Below are 19,705 nucleotides of genomic sequence, written 5' to 3'. Positions count from 1 at the left end.
ATATATATATATATATATATTTATTTATTTATTTATATGATTCTGATGTTTTATTTGGTTCTGTGTTGGGTGGTCAATGCATTACAGTGGTAAAGGGCTGCCATGAGGAAGTCAGGCCTGAGCAAGAACTGACTCAACTATGAGAATTTAAAGTCAATAGTGCACCTCATGGCTTAAGGGAACCTGGGAGATCTATCCAACCTTTCCTTGTAGAAAATGAAGCAAAAAATTAAGATCTAATTACCGATTATCTGAGAACTTAGATAGACTTAGGAAAGGAATAGAAATAGAAAGAAAAGAATGTTTCTGTTACCAAAAAGGCAAAAAGAATTATAGCTACTGCTATTAAATGAAAGGAAGCTAGAATCCCAAGGGATGGGGGTGCTATATATAACATAACAGTACTTCAAGAGGTTCAATGGACATATGTGAGAAAGAGGATTTCCTCTCCACGCCCACCATATTATGACAAGATCAACAAGCAGCAGGCTTTGCTGAGGGCATTAAATTGAACGGAAAGTATGGGTCAGATGGGATGATGTCTGTATGTATCACATGGGAAAGAAGAGCCTAAGAAACTATATTTTGCCTCTGCTGAGTTGAGTCATTATCACCATGACCAAGAGAAGCAATGTGCTACAATAACATATTTTAAATATGCCTTTGAAAATCTTCATCTCTCCAGGTCATTCCAGAGCACTAATTCTCTAATAGATGTGGTAAAGAGAGGCCATTGAATGAACACAGACTCAAGGGCTAACACTGCAGGTGTGTTATAGCCACTTGAGAGTAAACTCTGTTGAAAGGCACTGTGTCTTATCTAAATTTTCATCTCCGTCAGCACCTAACACAATGTTCTCTAATTAGTCAGTCAAAAAAAACCATTTATTAAGCACTTACTATGTATGCTAGGCACTGCACTAGCCACTTGGAATGCAAAGAAAGGAAAGCAGCACTAATAAGTGATTCTTACATGAAATTCAAACTGTACAAAAATCAAATAAAATGCCTTAGGAAGTAGTGAGCTCCCCATCACTAGAGATCTTCAAAGAGAGATTCGATGACCAATTGTCAAGGATAATATGAGGAAGCTGGGCCAGATGATCTTTAAAGTCCTTTCCAGGTCTAAATCTTTACCCCTCCATAGTGTAAAAGGAATTCATGTTTCAAATAGGAAACTTCTGTGGTTCCTTTATAAACTCTTAAATTCATGATTTTGTGTGTTAGAAGGACCATTCCTATAACCCAGATTTCACCTTTAAGCATCCCAATTTACAGCATTCTGTCTTCTTTTAGAGAACAGCACCTGACTCTTACCTTCTTTTTCATCTAGTCCTATCTTAGCTTTAGAAGAAATGCAAAGGTTTTACTGTTGGGCGACCCAGCCACCTATTCTGCATCCTTCAATGCAATTCCTAGTCTCCTTTTCCAAACTTCAAACTCTCTTACACTGTGTCCTTGTACGTGACTGGAATTCTAACTTCTTATGTTCTCTGATCATAATTAAAGTCCTCTAATGGTGATGTTCATGTCAAAGGTAGTGATAAATTATGCATCCAGTTTGACACTCTGATTAAGGAAAACACGAATGGGATGCATACATGAATGCCAAAACTATGCACTAATTAATCTATAGCAAAGCATGATTAAAGAAAGCAAAGTTCATTTAAAGAATAATAAAGATGATCAAGTATTAACAGAGTATTACTTTATTATCCCTATATGATAACAATAAAACAAAAGAAAAGGGAAGTAATCTTCAAGCAATTAGATTGATATCTGAAGTTCAGCCAGTTGTAATGTTAAAAGTGGGTGGGAGTCAATGCTTAGACTTCCCAAGAGAAAACTGTGAAAGGAGAGACAATTCCTTTTAAAACAAATTGCACTGGTGACTTTTGTCTTTATATCTGTAACTTCTGGTGGAAAACAACAACAAACCTCCACCCTGCCCTGATCCATTAAATCCTCCTTTGTTATAAAGAGTTAAAATTAAGCAACAAATTCTGCCATAAGAATGAATTATTGGTTATAACAACATAATTGTTGTTTGATAATGGATACAACATTATACCTCAATAGTCCCCCACTTGTTAGAGGAGAGAGACATGCTTTATTATTTGTTAATCATTCTTGGCTTTTCAACCACTCAAAGTTCATCTTCTTTTTAGTGGTCTCTTCATTTTCATTGTTATCATCACTGGATTCTACTTATTTCACTACATAAGTTCATTTTTTAAATTTCCCACATTTTTTCCAAATGCCTCATAATTTAATATTTCTTACTTCACTATAACATTATATTGCATCCATACAAGACAAGTTTTTGTATCCATATCCCAATTGATGGGCATCCATTTTATTTCTACTTCCTGGCTACCATAAAGTTTCTGGCTATGATTATTTTGCATAGAGAGAAAATTTATTTCCATATAATTTCCTTTGGGCCAAGTGGTCAAAGAGTATTCCTTGGGTCAAAGGGTATGGTCTTAACTTTTTTAGAGAGTTTAGGAGTTTTCACAACCTTGTTATGAACATTGGCAAGCATCTTTCTTTGCCTGTAAGACTTATTACTACCACCACTACTATTACTACCATCTACAAACGTACCACCATTAAAAAAGCATTATTATTGGCTCATTTTACATAATTGTTCTTTCCAGTCTCCCATGATCTTTTACTTGCCAAATCTAATGGCCTTTTCTTGATCATCATCCTTCTTAAATTCTCTATAGCCTCTGACCCTGTTGATCACCTTTCCTCCTAAATGCTCTCTCCTCTCTGGGTCTTTACAACAATTTTCTCTCTTGGCTCTCCTCTGTCTGACTGTTCCTTCTTAGTCTGCTTTGCTGAATCATCCTCCAAATCACACCCCCAAAGGTAGGTGTACTCCAAGACTCAATCCAGGGCCTTCTTTCTCATCTAGACTTATTCACTTGCTGATTTATCAGCTCCCATGAACTTCATTATCATTTCTATGTAGACAATTGATTCCTAAGTCTCTCTATTCAGACCCAGTCTATCTTTCAAGCTCCAGTCCCTTTATCACCCACTTCCTAGTAGACATTTCAATCTGGATAGATGCTCCATTGGTATTTCAAGGTCAATCTCTTCAAAATAGAATTTATTGTTATTCCCAAATTTATTTAGGTGACTCAGTGGATAGAGCAATGGGCCTGAAGTAAGGAAGACCTGAGTTCAAATTCAGCTTCAGAGTCTTCCTAGCTGTATGACCCTGGGCAAATTGCTTAATCTTTGCTTGACTAATAAAAAGGATCCATTGGATTCATCAGAGAAGAAAATGGCAAACCACTCCAGATTTTTGCCATGAAAATCTCATGGGCAGTTGTTCCAGAGGGCCACAAAAAGTTGGACGTGACAATCAACTAAATAACATTAGCAACTTCACAGGGATGTTGTAAATTAATGAATTAATTACTTGGTATGAATTAATGAATGAATGAATGTTTAGATTAATGAATTAATATTTGTAAAGCACTTAGCACAATGTCTGGTAGATAGTAAGTGCTATGTAAATACTTATTCCCTTCTCTTCCCTCTTCTTCCAAATTTCCTTGTTTCTATCAAGGACATTATCATCCTTCTAGTCACCTAGGTTTGTAACCCTGGTATTGTCATAGATGCTTTATTCTTATTCACCCCCACATATGCAAGCATATCTTGTTTCTAACTTATCATCTCTCACATCCATCTTCTTTTCTCTACTCACATTACCCCCACCTTACTTTAGGCTCTTAACAGATCTTCTGGACTAATATAATAGTCTCCTAATTGTTCTCCTTTACAAGCATTTGTAAATTACATTACATACATACATACTATGTGCCAGGCTCTGTGCTAAGGGCTTTACAAATATTATTTCACTTGATCCTCATAACAACCCTATGAGGTTGGTTGGTCATATTATTGTACCCATTTTACAATTAAGGAAACTGAAGAAAACAAGCTAAGTGATTTGCCCAGGGTCACACAGCTAGTAAATATCTGAAGCTAGATTTAAACTCAAGTCTTCCTAATTCCAAGCTGAGCATGCTAGCCACTGTATCACCTAGCTGCCTAAGAGAAGAGTGTATTTTATCTTAGAGATAATTGGTATTTATTGAAGCTTCTTCTTGAACAGGGGGATAACATAGTCAAACCTGTGCTTTCGGAATATCAATTTGGCAGCAATGTGGAAAATAGATTGGAGAAGGGAGATGCTGGAAGACAGGAAACCAATTAGGAGGCTATTGTGATAGCATGGACAAGACCAGAACTACAGTGGTAGTGATATGAAAGGGAAAGGGTTAAGATATGTTGTAAGGTAGAATCAAGTCAGTTTGACAACTGTTTGGCTATGGAGAATAGACAGGGAAAATGAGGAAAAAGGAAGGGTTGAGGATAACTCCAAGGTTATAAACCTGGGTTACTATAAGAATCACGGTGCCTTTGACAGAAATAGACATTAGCAAGAATAGTTGTTTTAGAGGGAGAGCTCCATTTTGGATGTGTTGAGTTTGAGATGCCTATGGGACATGTAGGCAGAGATGCCCAGTTGGCAGTTAGTTGAGCTTGGGAAAGAAATGGACAATGGATATATAGATTGAGGAGTTATCTGCATATAAATAATAATTTATGACAGAGTTTGAAATTGACTCTCCTCGTCCATATAGTAAGTTTACTCAGAAAAAGCATTGTGACCACGTTACTATGGAATGCATGTTTCACCCACTCAGACTCAGCCTGACTTCAGCTGCTGGTCAGCCTCATGAATCAGGGCACGCTCCCTCCCACTCATCTAACCAACTGAATCATCCTGGAACCAAAGACAGAAGATTAAGCCACAAGACCAACAACCAGCATTCTGACAAAACTGCGCAAACTTAAGGAGAGGACTAATGCCTCCTCACCTCTTAGCCCTTGAATCAGTAAAATGAGTGTTGGACAAGATGATCTCTAAGGTCCCTTCCACGTCTACCACCCTGTTTGTGAGGAATAAGTCTAAAGAACAACTAGACTGTATAGGCTAAAGGATAAAACTGTGTATTACAACAGACCTGTGTTGGTAATTGATCAGGGATGCAGTTGATCCTCAGTGACAGGTTTACTGCAGGGCATTCTGGAGTTAAAGTCGTGGAAGAGGTGGATGTGGGGGTCACTGTTGTTCCGGTTGTCTCAGGACTTGAAGTAGTGCTGGCTCCTGAATCAACTAATAAGACAAGTGTCAAAAGGAAAAAAAAATTAAATATTCAAGTCAAAAAACTTCCAAACCCACTCTGTCCTTAGTACTTATCATTTTTTGGTGGATTAATTCTTTTGATGATTTTACTTTTACTCTGTGGTCCTCAGTACTTATATATTCCATAAATTCATGTTATCTTAGAGTCAGCCTTGTGTAGAGGAATCAGTAGTGTTTTGTTTTCGATCTTGTCTGATGCTTCATGATCTCATTTGGAGTTTTCTTGGCAAAGTTACTGGAATGCTTTTGCCAGTTCTTTCTCCAGCTCATTTTACAAATGAGGAAACTGAGGCAAACTGGGTGCAGTGATTTGCCCAGGGTCATGCAGCTGGTAAGTATCTGAGACCCAATTGAATGAGTCTTCCTGACTTCGGTCTGATAATCTATTCACTGTACCATGTAGTTGCCCAACCAGGAGTCTTGGGTTCCGATTCCAGACTTGCCATGTATCAGCTGAATATCTCTAAACCTCAGTTTCCTCAACTATGAAAAGTGAATAATAAAAGTATTACTACCTTGGTCATAGGGCTAAGTGCTTTCTAAACCTCAGAGTGTTAAAATAAAATGTGAGGTTATCGGATCATAGATTTAGAGGTCAAAGGAACCTTAAAGGCACTGAGTCTAACCCCCTCATTCTATGGATGAGGAAATTAAAGCCAGGGGACCCTTTGAGTGACTTGCTCAATGTCCCACAGTGAGCTGATATGAATACAGGGATGGAGACCAGACTTTGCCATTTGTTGGTGACGACATCATCACATTGCAGGATCCCATCAGCTTGGGTACTCCACCTTCTGGAGGTCATAGCCACGAACGTCCAAACCTCCACTGAAGGAGGAGGATCATCTCAGAACCTACCTCATTTGTCACCTGGCTGCACTCCTTTGGAATTTCTCTGACTTCACCATGCCCTCAGGAAGCTCATTATTGGGAAAGCTATTCTTAGAAACACTAATAGATAAATCAAATCTAGACAAGATGAACATAAATTTTGTTTGAAAGGATCCAAAAAGAGTTCCTTCTCTGGGAATTTGATGAACATTTTTACTTATATTTACATAGGAATTTTATGTCATTTAAACTATATAATACATTTATTTAATATTTCAAAAAAAGAAGAGAGAAAAGAAAACTTCATCCTGAAAGATGCAATCAGCCTTGGTATTCCACCTCATCCCCACTCTCGGTTCCCTCTGACTGAAGTGCCTCTCTGTCGGCTTTTCAGCTTCCCTTTGGATTTTGTCTTCTCAAAAGAGATTGTAAGCTCCTTAAAGGCAGGGCCTGTCTTCCTTTGCTCTTATTTGTATACACAGCACTCAGCACTGTGCCAGACTTATTTCATTAGTATGGGGAACTCAGAATGAGGAAATTCCCTCTACCAAAGCAGGTTGTCACTTCTTCTGCAATTCCTATATGCCCACAGTCACACAGCTAGTAAATGTCCAAGGCAGGACATGATCTCAAGTCTTCCTGACTAGAATTCTGGCCAACGATCCATTAACTATGCCAGATTTTATCTTCTGCCTGTTGTATTATGGAGAAACCCCTTCCCTACCCACCAACTATCCTGTTTTCCCATTCAACTATTTCACAAATATGTGCCATCCATCATAAGAGGACAGTTTGAGAAAATGTGAATGACTTAGCATAACCCAACCCCAGGATTAGAAAAGTAATGTAGTCCACTATTGATGGTAAATCAGGAAAATCATTTTTTCTCACATATAGGCATATCCAAAAGACAAAATATTTAGATAATTAAAGGACTCCCCCTCTATTTTGGAATTGTAAATTTTGCTTAAATATATTTATTATTTATATAAACACTTATCCTATCCTTCCTATGAAAAGTATTAATTATTGTTGTCATTAATGCTATTCAATAAATTTAACAAACATTTAATAAGTCAAAATACCATTTTAAGTGAAGGATGAAAAAGAAATGTGATATGGAATCCTTGAGTCTGTGATGTCAAAATCTGCACACTGTTAATAGTAGTACTTAACAAACTTATTTGGCAATGGGATATTTTGAGGCATGTAATATGATACCATCCAAAAATGATGTATGGGAAAACCTGGAAACATGAAATACCCCATGAATAAGAGTGAGGAAGAAATATTTTAGTGCTAGAAAAAGGAAATTAAGCATTTTTCATATCTCCAAAATTCCATATAAAATGTTTTTGACATTTAGTTTTGTATTTAATATATTAGAAGAGAAAGTATTTCTTAGCAATGATATTTGCACACCTAGCTTATATTCATATTTCATGGAAGACCAAGTTTGGGGATCACTACTCTGGAGAATAAATGGGAGACACCTTCTCCTCTAGAAAACCTTAGGTCATATAAGTGATCACAATGCAATTACGTCACACTTCTTTGTCTTGTTACCTTTCACTCCCGAGGTATCCGTAGCCAAAAGCACAATCAGGGCAACTGAAATGATGAACAATGCCAGGAACAGAACACTTAGTACTATCTCCAATTTGCTAAAAGCCTTCCTCGCCATCTAAACAGGAAGGAGAAAGAGATTAGAGTTTTTGATGCTGTGGGGATCTGTAACAGAGGATATGGGATAGACTGGGTGACTTTGGAGGCCTTTTCCAATTCTGAGATTCTGTGGTTCTATATTACATGTGAGAGATAGTCAATAAAAATCTATTTATTAGTTTTATTTTATTTTATTAATTACTTATTAGACCTTACCTAAAATATACAGTTATGTTTTAACTGCAGCAATCAAAGTATACATTCTTACACTTGAGGTATTTCTACTATGGCCCTAGTCTAGAAGCAATGAGAAAAAGCCGCCGAAACATCTGGCAATTAGAATAAGATATAAGATATCAAAAGTATTCAGAACACATGAATAATCAACTTCATGGTCTTCGGTGTATCAAAATTCTAAATTCACAGTTATTATATTTTTCTAGTCAAGACTTTTTAAGTCAACACTTAAAAAGATCAAGGGAGGCCTTGGTTATCTAAATATATTGTCCTTTGTATAAAAGGATGATCCCAAAGATCAGGGCTATGAAATATTTTCTTAAGTAGTCAGGAAGGACTGTGCTCTATCACCCACGCTCTTACGTGGTGGTTCTACGATCTACGGACCACATTTTTAAATTAACCAAGCAGGGCTAAAGGGAATTTCTGTGGCTGGAGAAAAATTTTTTCCCTGAGGGAAGACAATTGACTCCCTGGGAATTGATTCCTGCCACCCTGCCCTGAGTAATCCCATGTTATAAGCACTGAGTACCAACCCAGTAATGGAGAACAAAAATAAAGCAAATGACAAAATAAGGACATGACAAAAATACTCCAAGCTGAAAAAGGCTAAGGTTGTAGACAAAAGTAACAATCATCGCATCTCTCAGTGGTACCCAAGACCAGTCTATATGACTGGCTGTGCTATATATAACAATTATTTATTCTTCCTTCCTGCCCTTTACCACACACACACACACACACACACACACACACACACACACACACACACACACACACAGGCTGTCCAGGAGGTCACACTCATCCATACTCTTTTTCTTGTTGTTGTTCAGTCGTTTTGGTTGTGTTTGACTTTTTGACCTCTATTAGTTTTTCTGGGCAGAGGTACTGAAGTGGTTTGCCATTCCCTTTACTATCTCATTTTATATAGGAGAAAACTGAGACAAACAGGGTTAAGTGACTTGTCCAGGGTCACACAGTCTCTCTTAAGGAGAATGCTAATGCCTCTTAGTTCTAGAACCTCTTAGCCCTTGAAGCCAGATTTGAATTAAGATCTTCCTAATTCCAGGCCCTTCCTTGTCTCTATCTACTGTGACACCTAGTTGCCCCCATCCATACTGTCACTTACTATTCAACATAGTCTGAAAATGAGGATCATTCTTACAAGAAACCATTTTTATTTACCATAGCTCTGAAAACTATCCTTTGTTCTTCCCTTAGAGAGACTCTAGACATCTAAGTACTGGATCTGGAGTCAGGGAGACCTGAGTTCAAATCTAACCTCAGACACTTACTAGCTGTGTGACCCTGGGCAAGTCACTTAACCCTGTTTGCTTCAGTTTTCTCAGCTGTAAAATGAGCCACTCCAGTACCTCTGCCCAGAAAACCCGAAATGGCATCAAGAGGAATCAGACACAACTGAACAACAAAGATATTCTAAGTCCCTACTCATCACCCTGCCATAGTATCTGAGACATGTTGACGTCAAGCCACTTAAAGACATTTCTCTTCTCCTTCCTAAGGTTTGCCAGAGTTACCAGCATATTTACTCAATGCTTCCCTCATTCTTGATCTTTCTTTTTTGCTCCCAGTTCTTTAAAAATGAAAAAAAAAAAGTATCATTCTTAAGAAAGTACGCTCCTGGACAGTGTTTTGACATCTTTGCCAAACATTAGCTAAAAATGTCTACTTTGGCCATTGCTGTTAAAATATAACCATGCTTTTTAGGTAATATTTACTATCTTTTAAAAAGGAAACAGAATATGAAAATAATTCATTAGGACTTGGCTAAATCCTGGTATTAATAGCAACTTTCACTTCCATAATCTCATTCCATCCCCACAACAAAACTGGAAGGTCAAGAAATATGTGCCCCACTTAGTCACAGAGAAAGTGATCAAAGGAGTTTTGGACCTCTGATGTCCCCAAATTCATACAGAAACTTGGTAAGAACTTTAACAGGTTTCTTATCTCTCAGCTCTGGGCTTCCTCCACTGAACCACTTTTTGCTTCTCATATCAGTATATTGTTGTTCTTTCCCCTTACAAATTAGTACATGTCAGTAAGCACTTTTGTAGCAATCTTTTTCACTGTATCAGTTAAAAAAATCTAGCAAGTCAGGAAATATGGGGAAATATTTTGAGTAAGATAAAAGCATAGATATCCCATTTTCTCAACAATCAAACCTCCAGCAACCTCAATCTTCTCTAACAGGAACAACCCAGAATCAAAGAAAAAAGGCCTCAAAAGTAAAGAGCTGACACAAAATCAGTTATTTTTGTTCTCCAGGGCTCTCTAGGGCTGTCTTTAGCCTAGAGAGGAACTGAGAACTAAACAAACAACAATGTTTATTGACTTCACTATATCTCCAGCCTCAAGTCTGTTTTTACCTTGATTTATCTTCCAGACTCTGTTCTTGCATCTTCAAGTGCCTATGAGGTTTTCAGGATGCCACTATCTCCTGGTTTTCCTCCTACCTCTCTGACCACTCCTCTGACTCCTTTGTTGATTCCTCCTTTAGGTCATTCCCTCTAAGTATAGGAGTCCCACAAGCTTCCATCCTGGGCCTCTTTTTTCCCCTCTCTGTACTACTTCACTTGGCTCTAACAGTTTACTACATAAGCCAATTAATGAGATTTTCCATAGGAACACACACAAAACAAGAAGACACAAAATTCAGATACCGAGGCTAAGACAGCCAAAGAACCACTGTGCTACCATACACTGTCACCATGAAGGTTTACCTGGCCCTCTCTCTCTCTTTCTTATCAATACACTCATCTTGATGGTATAAGGGCCAGTGCTATAAATAACACTCCAGAAATCTGGGTTATTTATTTTTATGTTATAAATTCCCCCTGGGGTAGGAGAAAGGCTAACCAATTGTACAACCTTTCAGATTGTGACATCAAAGCTCTACATAATCAAAAAAAATTTTTTTATCTTCCCCCAAAATGGCTCCTCCTGAGTTTATTATTTTTGTTGATGGCATCATCATTCTCCCTAATCTCCCATGTTTGCAATCTTGGAGTTGTATTTGACTCTTCTTTTCCTGCACCTCTCACTACCAGTCATTGCCAAGTCCTGTGGTTTCCATCACTGCTGTATCCCCTCATCTCCAATCTCACTGCCTTGGCTGTAGTGATGCCTTCCTTCATTGCTGCCCATCTTTAGTCTTCTAAGCAGACCCCCTGACTTCACCTTGTTCCTACTCCTCCAAATCCACATCTCACACTTCATGCAGAGATCCTGTCTTCATCCCTCTACTCAAAACCTTTAGAAGGTTCCTGGCAGCCTGCCAAGTACAATCAGGCTCTGCCCTCCCTGTCTAGCCTTATCTCACAATAATCCCTTCCCATGCTCCACCTTAACTGCCTCCCCCCCATAACATACACTATGCATTTTCCCCACAGCATTGACTTGGTTCACACATTCCCTTTATATGGAATGCTGAATCTCTGCTTAGATTGCCACCACTGTAATGGGAATGTAAATTTTAAAGATCTTCCCTGCCCCTAGGCTAAAGTGCACCTGGAGCCTGGGGTGGGTGGCTTGTTTTTCAGTAGATACTTTTTGATTGGCCAGTGGGTCCAGAAGGTTGTTACATTCTCTGAGCCAGGAGAAGGTTATATAAACCCTGATTTGAGGCTTTGTTTTGGGGGCTCACTTTGAGAAGTGTTCTGTGATTTGATCATATCAGATTCTGGGAAGCCATTGGTTGTTGAGAGCCCCTCTCCCACCCCCCTTTGAAAAACCCAGATGTTGATTTGGTATGGATGTAATGGTTGGACAGTTTGGAAACCTGTCTACTTGATCTGTTTCTCTGACTTGATAATTCTGTCTGTATACAGTCGGGGTGCTGACCTTTTTCCCCTGAACTAGGTAACGATATATGTTTGATTGATTAAAGTAAGCTTGTTAACCCATTTTGAGTTGCTTTCCTTTAACAAAGCAGATCTAAGAACCTGTGTTGGCAGCCACCCTGGGGACGCTTGGGGTGCTTGCTGCTACAGACAGAAAGGATCACAGACAAGCAAGAAAGCTTTGAAAGTTATATGTTGAATATATTAAATATTTTAAAGGAAAAGCAAGCAATACATAACAGATTAACACTTTAATGTATTATCTTTTTTGGTTTTGCTATGTATATGAAAATTTGGAACAATTTTTTAAACTTTCTATCTCATCCAACTCAGTACACTGCTCTCTGCACACAGTAGACATTAATCATCTTCATGACCACCTGTAACCTAGGATAGTAGATTAGATAGCTTAATGAAAACACCTTACATTCATATTAACAGTTAAGTTTACAAAACCATTTCACATCATTTAAGTTAAAGGAAATGCATTGCTCTCTTCTTTGCCACTGTACTCTAAGGACCATGTCCCAGAACCTTTCCATCTAGACTCGCAGCTAACCTCTCCTAAATATTCTATCTATCTCTATTAGAATAGCAGCTCCTTGAGGGCAGGCACTGTCTTGCATTTCTATTTGTGTCACCAGCACTTAGTACATAAGTGCTTTTTTGTTCATTCATTTATTCATTACTTCTTTGGGTCTCATAACTCTGAAATGATATTAATAACTGTAAAAGGACAGGAACTGGGAACAGAATCTAAACTTTTAGTTCTTAATCCAGTTCTCTTTCCACTGTGAAATTCAATCTCTTCTTGTTGTTCATACTGTTATAATTTTAATTTTATTGTTATTATTTAGAAATTAAAACATTGAGATGTAGAACCCAACAGGAAGGGACAACAGAGAAATCAGCAGCAGCTTTAGGTTGAAGTTCTTTAGTGGAGGAACAAAGAGACCTCAGTGTCTCCTAAGAATTTCACTTAGTTATGGCATAGCATAATAATTGATATGCATACTGAATACCTGAGGCATTCAAGAAAAAGCTAAATTACCTTCATCGTGATTTTTTGGAAATCAAGAAATACAGAAACATATTTGAAAGGTTTCCAAATTATAAGAATCATTACCCAAGTGTATTTGATGAAGATGGTCAGAGTATAGATTTATTAGAGAAATGTACCTGTTCTTCTTAGTTTAGATGGAGCTTTTTTTTTGCTCATATATAAAACAAACAGACCTCTGGTAAATGTATAAATAAGTCTAATGATGTAAATATCAAACACTGACTGTCCTTAGAATAAGAAGATCTGAGTTTGAGCCTAGATTATTGCACTTCATGGCTCAGGTACCTTTATGCTCTCTGGGTTTCAGTTTCCTCAGTGGTAAAATGGGAATAATGATAATTCTACTTTTCTCACAGGGTTTTGTAAAAATCAGTTTAGATAATATATGTGAAGGGTCTCAGAACTGCAAAGCTACATGTGAGAAAACATTCTTTTTTTAAAAAAGAGAAAGAGAGAAAACAGGAAAGGAAAAGAAGAGAAGAAAAGGAAAAGGGAAGGGAAGGAGAGAAAGGAAAAGAGAAATCACTTTACAAATATGACTTATTTTTATTACTGTTTATGTGATCTTGAGCAAATCATCTATCCTATCTATACATGCCTGTTTCTTCATTTAAGCATGATGAGGTTAATAATACCTGCCCCATACCTCCACCTCCTAGCCTTCTTTGAAAAGGTGGGAGAATATGGGTGTGGGTCATTGCAAGTTACCTTTTTCTGATGTGTTTAGTTAGTTTTGAGGAAGCTTTTTTTTTTCTTCCCCCTTTTTAATTTTATATTTTATAGCAACTAATTGAGTTTCTAGGAGAGGTATAGTGGTAAATGTATCTGATACAAAATCGAATGATATCAACAAATTTACGTTTAAAGGAAAAAATGTCTGACCTATCAACTCTCTGGGTTGTCATAAGCATAAAATTCAATTTACTCATTTAAAAAAAAACTTTGTTAAAAATAAAACAAAATAGGTGTGGCTCGGTGGCGCAGTGAATAGAGCACTGGCCCTGGAGTCAGGTGGACCTGAATTCAAATCCAGCCTCAGACACTTAACACAACAACTAGCCATGTGCCCTTGGGCAAGTCACTTAATCCTAAATGCCCTCCAAAAAGCAAAAAATAAATAAATAAAATGCACTTTGAAAAAAAATTAAAACAAAATAAAATATATGGTATTTATTACTATATGGTATTTATATATAATATTATATATGATATTTGTTACTTCATAACAACCCTTGAGCCAATTCAGAATAAAAGAATGGAAGTCAAGTATATTGCTATAGGTCAGAAATCATATGGCCAATATCTCTCAGGGCCAAGAGGGAAGGGATAGGCAAAATTTTTCTATAAAGGGTTAGAGAGTAAATATTTTAGACTTTGTGGATCAAGAGACAAAATTAAGATTATGTAGGCACTTATATCAAAGGAGAAAAAATAAATTTCCACCAAAATTTTGTTGATAAAATTCAAAATATGATGAAAATAGAGTACAGTTTTTGCAATGTAAGTCTTTGAAAAGAATAGCATTCCTTTTTTTAATTGATATCATATCACTTAGTTGAGATTCAAACTTAATGTTCCCTATCATCATAGTTGATTATAAATCTGTTAATGCTGGTATATAATGAAATTTTATATATTTCATCTTTGAAAATGACTTCACACAGATAGGTACCATCAAATATTAACATCAATATCAATACACAAGCATATAATTTCAACTGAGAATCTTCATCACTTGGAAGGCATTTATAGAATTTTATTAGATTCTTCTATTGATTGTTGCCTTTTACCATGTCATTATATCACAGATTGATTGCTTCCAGTTGAAAGTTAAGTGGAAACTGCTCATTTGCATTGCTAAATGGATTCTGAAATATGACAATTTCTTTGGTATTTGCATCAAAGTCTGAAAAGCACTGCTGGAACTGTAGTTTGAGCTCAAAAAATATATCTGCTGCCAATGTGTGGGAATGGAGATTTCACTTCTAATTTTAACTTTTGACAGCATTGGAAGTGTGCAGAACAGGTTGAAATTATTTGGGATTCAAATGTCATTCATTGTTATGGAGTTGACTTTATTGCAGTGTAAGTTTCACAGTATAAGTTTGCTTTGCCTTATAATTTTAGGTTGAAATCATTAAGAAACAACATCAAGTCCACAGCAGAAGCCAATTTAAAAATCAATTTAGCATTCAATAAGCGGTTGAGAGTGATTGTTTTCATTAGGAAAAATATCTGAATGAAATCCATGAGCTCAAAAAAATTGTAATAAAACTTTTATTTTCTGTTCTTTTCTTATTTTGACATGATGGGAATGCACTGGTAATAACTTTTTGTAAGTCCATCCATGGTAAAGTGCTGTATACACATGGCACTCAAAACCTTATCAAGTTAAAACTGTGCCCCTGAGATTTGTAGTTCTCCGAGAGCTAAGAGAAACCACGTGTGTCAGATAAGGTGTCTCAATGTATCTCTGTTGTACCTTGAAAACATCATAGATGATATGTAAATGAATGAGCGTTGTCGTGTTCCAATAACATTTTATTTTAAAATGCAAAAACCATTCTTAGCTCACAGGTCATTAAAAAACAAGCCAGATTTGGCCCCTGGGCCATAGTTTGCTAACTCATAGTTGTAGGAAGCTAAGACTTTAAGATGCAGAGAAGGCACTGACCTTCATTTTGGTAGGAGTTTCCTCATCTAAGTTCCCTACACAAACAAAATCATAGACCCAATCCTTATGCCTCCCCCCCTTTTTTTGCTTTTTTGGGGGGGGAGGTAGGGGGCAATTGGGGTTAAGTGACTTGCCCAAGGTCACATGGCTAGTAAGTGTGTCAAGTGTCTGAGGTTGGATTTGAACTCAGGTCCTTCTGACTCCAGGGCTGATGCTCTATTCACTGTGCCACCTAGCTGCCCCCCCCCTTATCCCTTTTACAACTAAGGAAACTGAGATATAGAGAGTTTAAGTTGTCCAAGGTCATATAACTAGTAACTTACAGAGACAGAGCTAGAACCTGGTGTTCTGATTCCAAGACTAGTGGGCTCTCCAAGATACTACCTTTTTGACTTAGTCTTCCAGAATTGGAAGAGCTACTAGGATCTTCTACTCTATTCATTAATAAATGAATAAATGACTGTTCTCTGGTCCAGCATCCTATCTATACCAGCCATACCATGCTTCCTCTCAAGATGGGCAGAGCCCCCCAGAGTGCCTCTTTTTTATAAGTTGCTGAGAATGTTATTTAGTATGTAACTGCTCTATAAAATCCTTACCACATCGATTCTTCCCACTATACCCCATCCTCCAACCTATAGCATCACACACACACACACACACACACACACACACACACACACACACACACACACAAAATCAATCATTATTTATTAAGCACCCTTACCAGGCACCATGTTAGGCTAGAGGCAGAAGTACAAAAAAAAAAAGAAAGAATGCCTGTTCACAAGGAGCTTCCACACACACTTCTCTTCTTCCTTTCTCTTTCTCTAGGTCACATATCTGAGACCTTCTCCCTTCCCCTTCTCACCTCCACTTCTCCTCTTCTAGTTTGGGCTCAGCACCAGAGTATCTTTACTCCATAGGCATCTTTCTCCCTTTAAATGGCAGAGACTCCAAGTACAACTTCTCCCAATCTGACATCCTAAGAGTCTTTCATCAAACTACCCCATCTCTACCTCCATCCTATGTCCTATTATACTGGTTTCTCTAAAACCTCTCACTTTGCTCCTGCAGTATACGGTAGACTTTTGTCCTTTCTAAAGGAATTGGCTAAGCCTGGAGTAGACACTCCCATCAACCCCCACCACCATTTTTCCAACCCCTTTTAGGTTTCACTGCTTCATAGTGTCTGGCTGATCTCATCATATAGCCCAGATATCTCTCTACTGGGTGGAAGGAGGCAGGGGACAGGAGGAGGAACATATTTTTTTCTAATAAATTAGTAAGGTACAATTAAAAGCAAATGTTGGGAGAATACAGTTTCTTGCACATACCTCAAGACATTTCTTCCTTTCTTTCTTGAAAGTTTTCTGTTTTGTCCTGGAGTAAAGGAAAAAGAATAGCACAAAGTTTATAAACCAGCTCTGAACCCAGGATGCAGCAAACTGATTGGATGGTAAACCTTCCACTCAGGGGAAATGCAAATTCAAAAAACTAGGACTGCCTCTTTCCAATCCAGGGCAAGATATCTAGTTAATTAGTAATTATTGTCACTGATAGTAACCCCCACCTACCCAAGCACAACTAATATATACATACACACACACACACACACACACACACACACCAGACCACACCACTCCACACCACCCCATATCACAGTATACACACACAATTTTCCACTCTGAACTTGAGAGCAAGAAGATTCTTTAAAAAGGCTGTCCTTTTATCTCTTTCACTTCTAGGCTTTAGACAGTTACAAGTTACTAAGGACATCCATTACTTTGGAATTAAAGAGAAAGTTATCTGTAAAACTGAGACAGTGAATTTATCTGGAAATGTGCCTGGAGACAGAGGCCCCAAACTTTCCACATGCATCCCACACCACAAATATTAACTCATTTTATCCTCACAACAACCCTGGGAGATGGGTGCTATGATCATCATACCCATCTTACAGATGAGGAAACTGAGACAAACAGTGATTAGTGATTTGCTCGGGGTTATAAAGCGACTGAGCATCTAAAGTTTTACAACAACTAAATGCCCCATTATTATTAGCTAAATGACTTTGGTTATGTCATTTCTACAACTGGTCTTATAGGACTGGTGTACAGAGAACAGGAACCATTTTCAAATTTTTTCTTTGTATCCTTAGGGCTTTGCATAGTGCCCGGCACATAATTCATTCGTAATAAGTATTCATTGATTGATTATTAGTCATTGAAGTACTCATAATAGTTCATGCTTATTTAATGCTTTAAGATTTATGAAGCAATTCTCTCACAAAAACCTTAAGAGGTTAGGTAGGTTATCATCCCCATTTTACAGGTGAGGAAATTGACTTTTAGTGAGGTTAAGCAAATTGCCCAGAACTCTACAGCTGGCAAGTATCCAATCAGGAATTGACCTTGGCTCTCTGGACTCCAGATGTCTTTCTATTTATGTCTGTTTTTATATTGCCTCTAGGAAAAAATTATAACTGTCATCATCGTAACACCTTACACTTACATGATACTTTATCTCATCTAATTCTCATAATCCTCTGTACATACCTAAAAATTATCACTTCTCCATTTTATGAGACTCCTAAGACACAGAAAGGTTAAAAAGTCATTTAGTTCATATGAGAACCTAAGTCTCCAGTTTTCTAATTGATTGCTCATTTTTGGTTAATAAATCAAGCAGCCAGAATTTATTAATCAGCTACTAGGTGCCAGGACTTGTGTGAGGTACTAAGAATAGAAAACTCTCATAACAAATATGCATAGTCAAGCAAAAAATATTCTCACATTGGCCTTTTCCAAAAATGTGTGTCTCATTGTGCAGCTCAAGTCCATTATCTCTCTGTTGGGAGGTGGGGACTGAACGTTACCCTTGGCTTTCTGGAATTATGGTTGGTCATTGCATCAATCAGTTCTATCAAAGCTGGTTTTCTTTACAATGTTGCTGTTATCATATAAATTGTCCCCCTAGCCCTGCTTGCTTCACTCTACATCATTTCATACAAGTCATCCTATGTTTGTCTGAAAAACATCTCTTTTATCAGTTCTTATGGTACAATATCTTCTTATGTAATATTCTCTTACATTTGTACGTACGTCATGCCCCCTGCCCTTTACTTTACAAATAAGAAATCTTAAGCCCAGAAAAGTAAAATTATTTTTCCAAGATCACACAGGTATTAAACAGGGATTCAAACTTTCTGATTCCAAATCCAGTATGCTTTCTGCTATACCAATTCACACTGACTTCTCTCTGTTGATCCATATATTCCTCACCCTTCAAGGTCCAATTCAATCCTACCATCTTTTTAAAGACTTCCTTCATTATTTTCACCTATACTAACATCACAGTTGTCAATTCTCATTGTTTTCTAATTGCTTCAAGTAAACTTGTCTGAGGTCAGAGACAATGTCTGGAGAGAGTTCTCTAATGCAGCATTTCTTAAACTGTAACTGAATGTGGGAGTCACAAAAAAATTGGGCACCAATAAAAGGTTTCTGAACATGCAATGACCAAAATATAATTCAAAATCAAATATGTAATGAATCTGAAGCATTTCTGGCTGTGCTTGCCCATGTTACATCACACACGTCCACTGCAGCCTTGGTTCTGAACACACAACATGAGCACTTTGCATGCCATGCAATGCCAATGAATGCAGCCAGAAACACCTCGGCTCAGATTCAAGACTATTACATGTAATGAAGTACAGTGGTTTTACTGTACATAAAAGTTTTCTGCTCTTACAGAAACATAATAACATTAATTACTGCAAAAAAAGGAATTTTCATATTTTCCTACTGTCATTTCTTTTTATTTTTTTTAATTTGTTTTTAGTTTACAAGATTTAATTCCACAATTCCTTGAGTTTCAAATTTTCTCTCCCTCCATCCCCACCCCTCACCCCCATGGCAGCATACAATCAAGTACAGGATCTGCAAATACTTTCACATTAGACATTAGTCAGGCTATAAAGAAGGATTGTATCAGGTAGAATGAACAATGGGAAAGAGGAAACAAAACCAAACAAGAAAAAGAAAAAGATCAGATAGTTTGCTTCAATCTGGATTCAAACTCAGTTCTTTCTAATTCTTTTTCTGGATGTAGACATCTCTCTCCATCATGAG

At 37.4% G+C, this 19,705-nt stretch overlaps 1 protein-coding gene across 1 annotated transcript in view; it reads right to left on the bottom strand.

The window, feature by feature from the left end:
* Positions 1-7,751, bottom strand: part of MGAM (maltase-glucoamylase) — a 123,715-nt gene extending 115,964 nt beyond the window's left edge. Inside the window, exons 1-2 of the mRNA XM_069087400.1 lie at positions 7,634-7,751; positions 5,055-5,206 (exon numbers count right to left, since the gene is read on the bottom strand). Of these exons, the coding sequence (XP_068943501.1) occupies positions 5,055-5,206; positions 7,634-7,751 (270 nt within the window). The remainder of the gene's footprint in view (positions 1-5,054; positions 5,207-7,633) is intronic.
* Between the last annotated feature and the right edge of the window lie 11,954 nt (positions 7,752-19,705).

This window comes from Petaurus breviceps, unplaced genomic scaffold (genome assembly GCF_028583685.1).
Source record: "Petaurus breviceps papuanus isolate PSGF00001 unplaced genomic scaffold, PetGlider_PUasm1.0 181, whole genome shotgun sequence".
NCBI lineage: Eukaryota > Metazoa > Chordata > Mammalia > Diprotodontia > Petauridae > Petaurus > Petaurus breviceps.
Note: the sequence above shows the minus strand (reverse complement) of the source record. Positions and strands in the feature narration are given on the sequence as shown.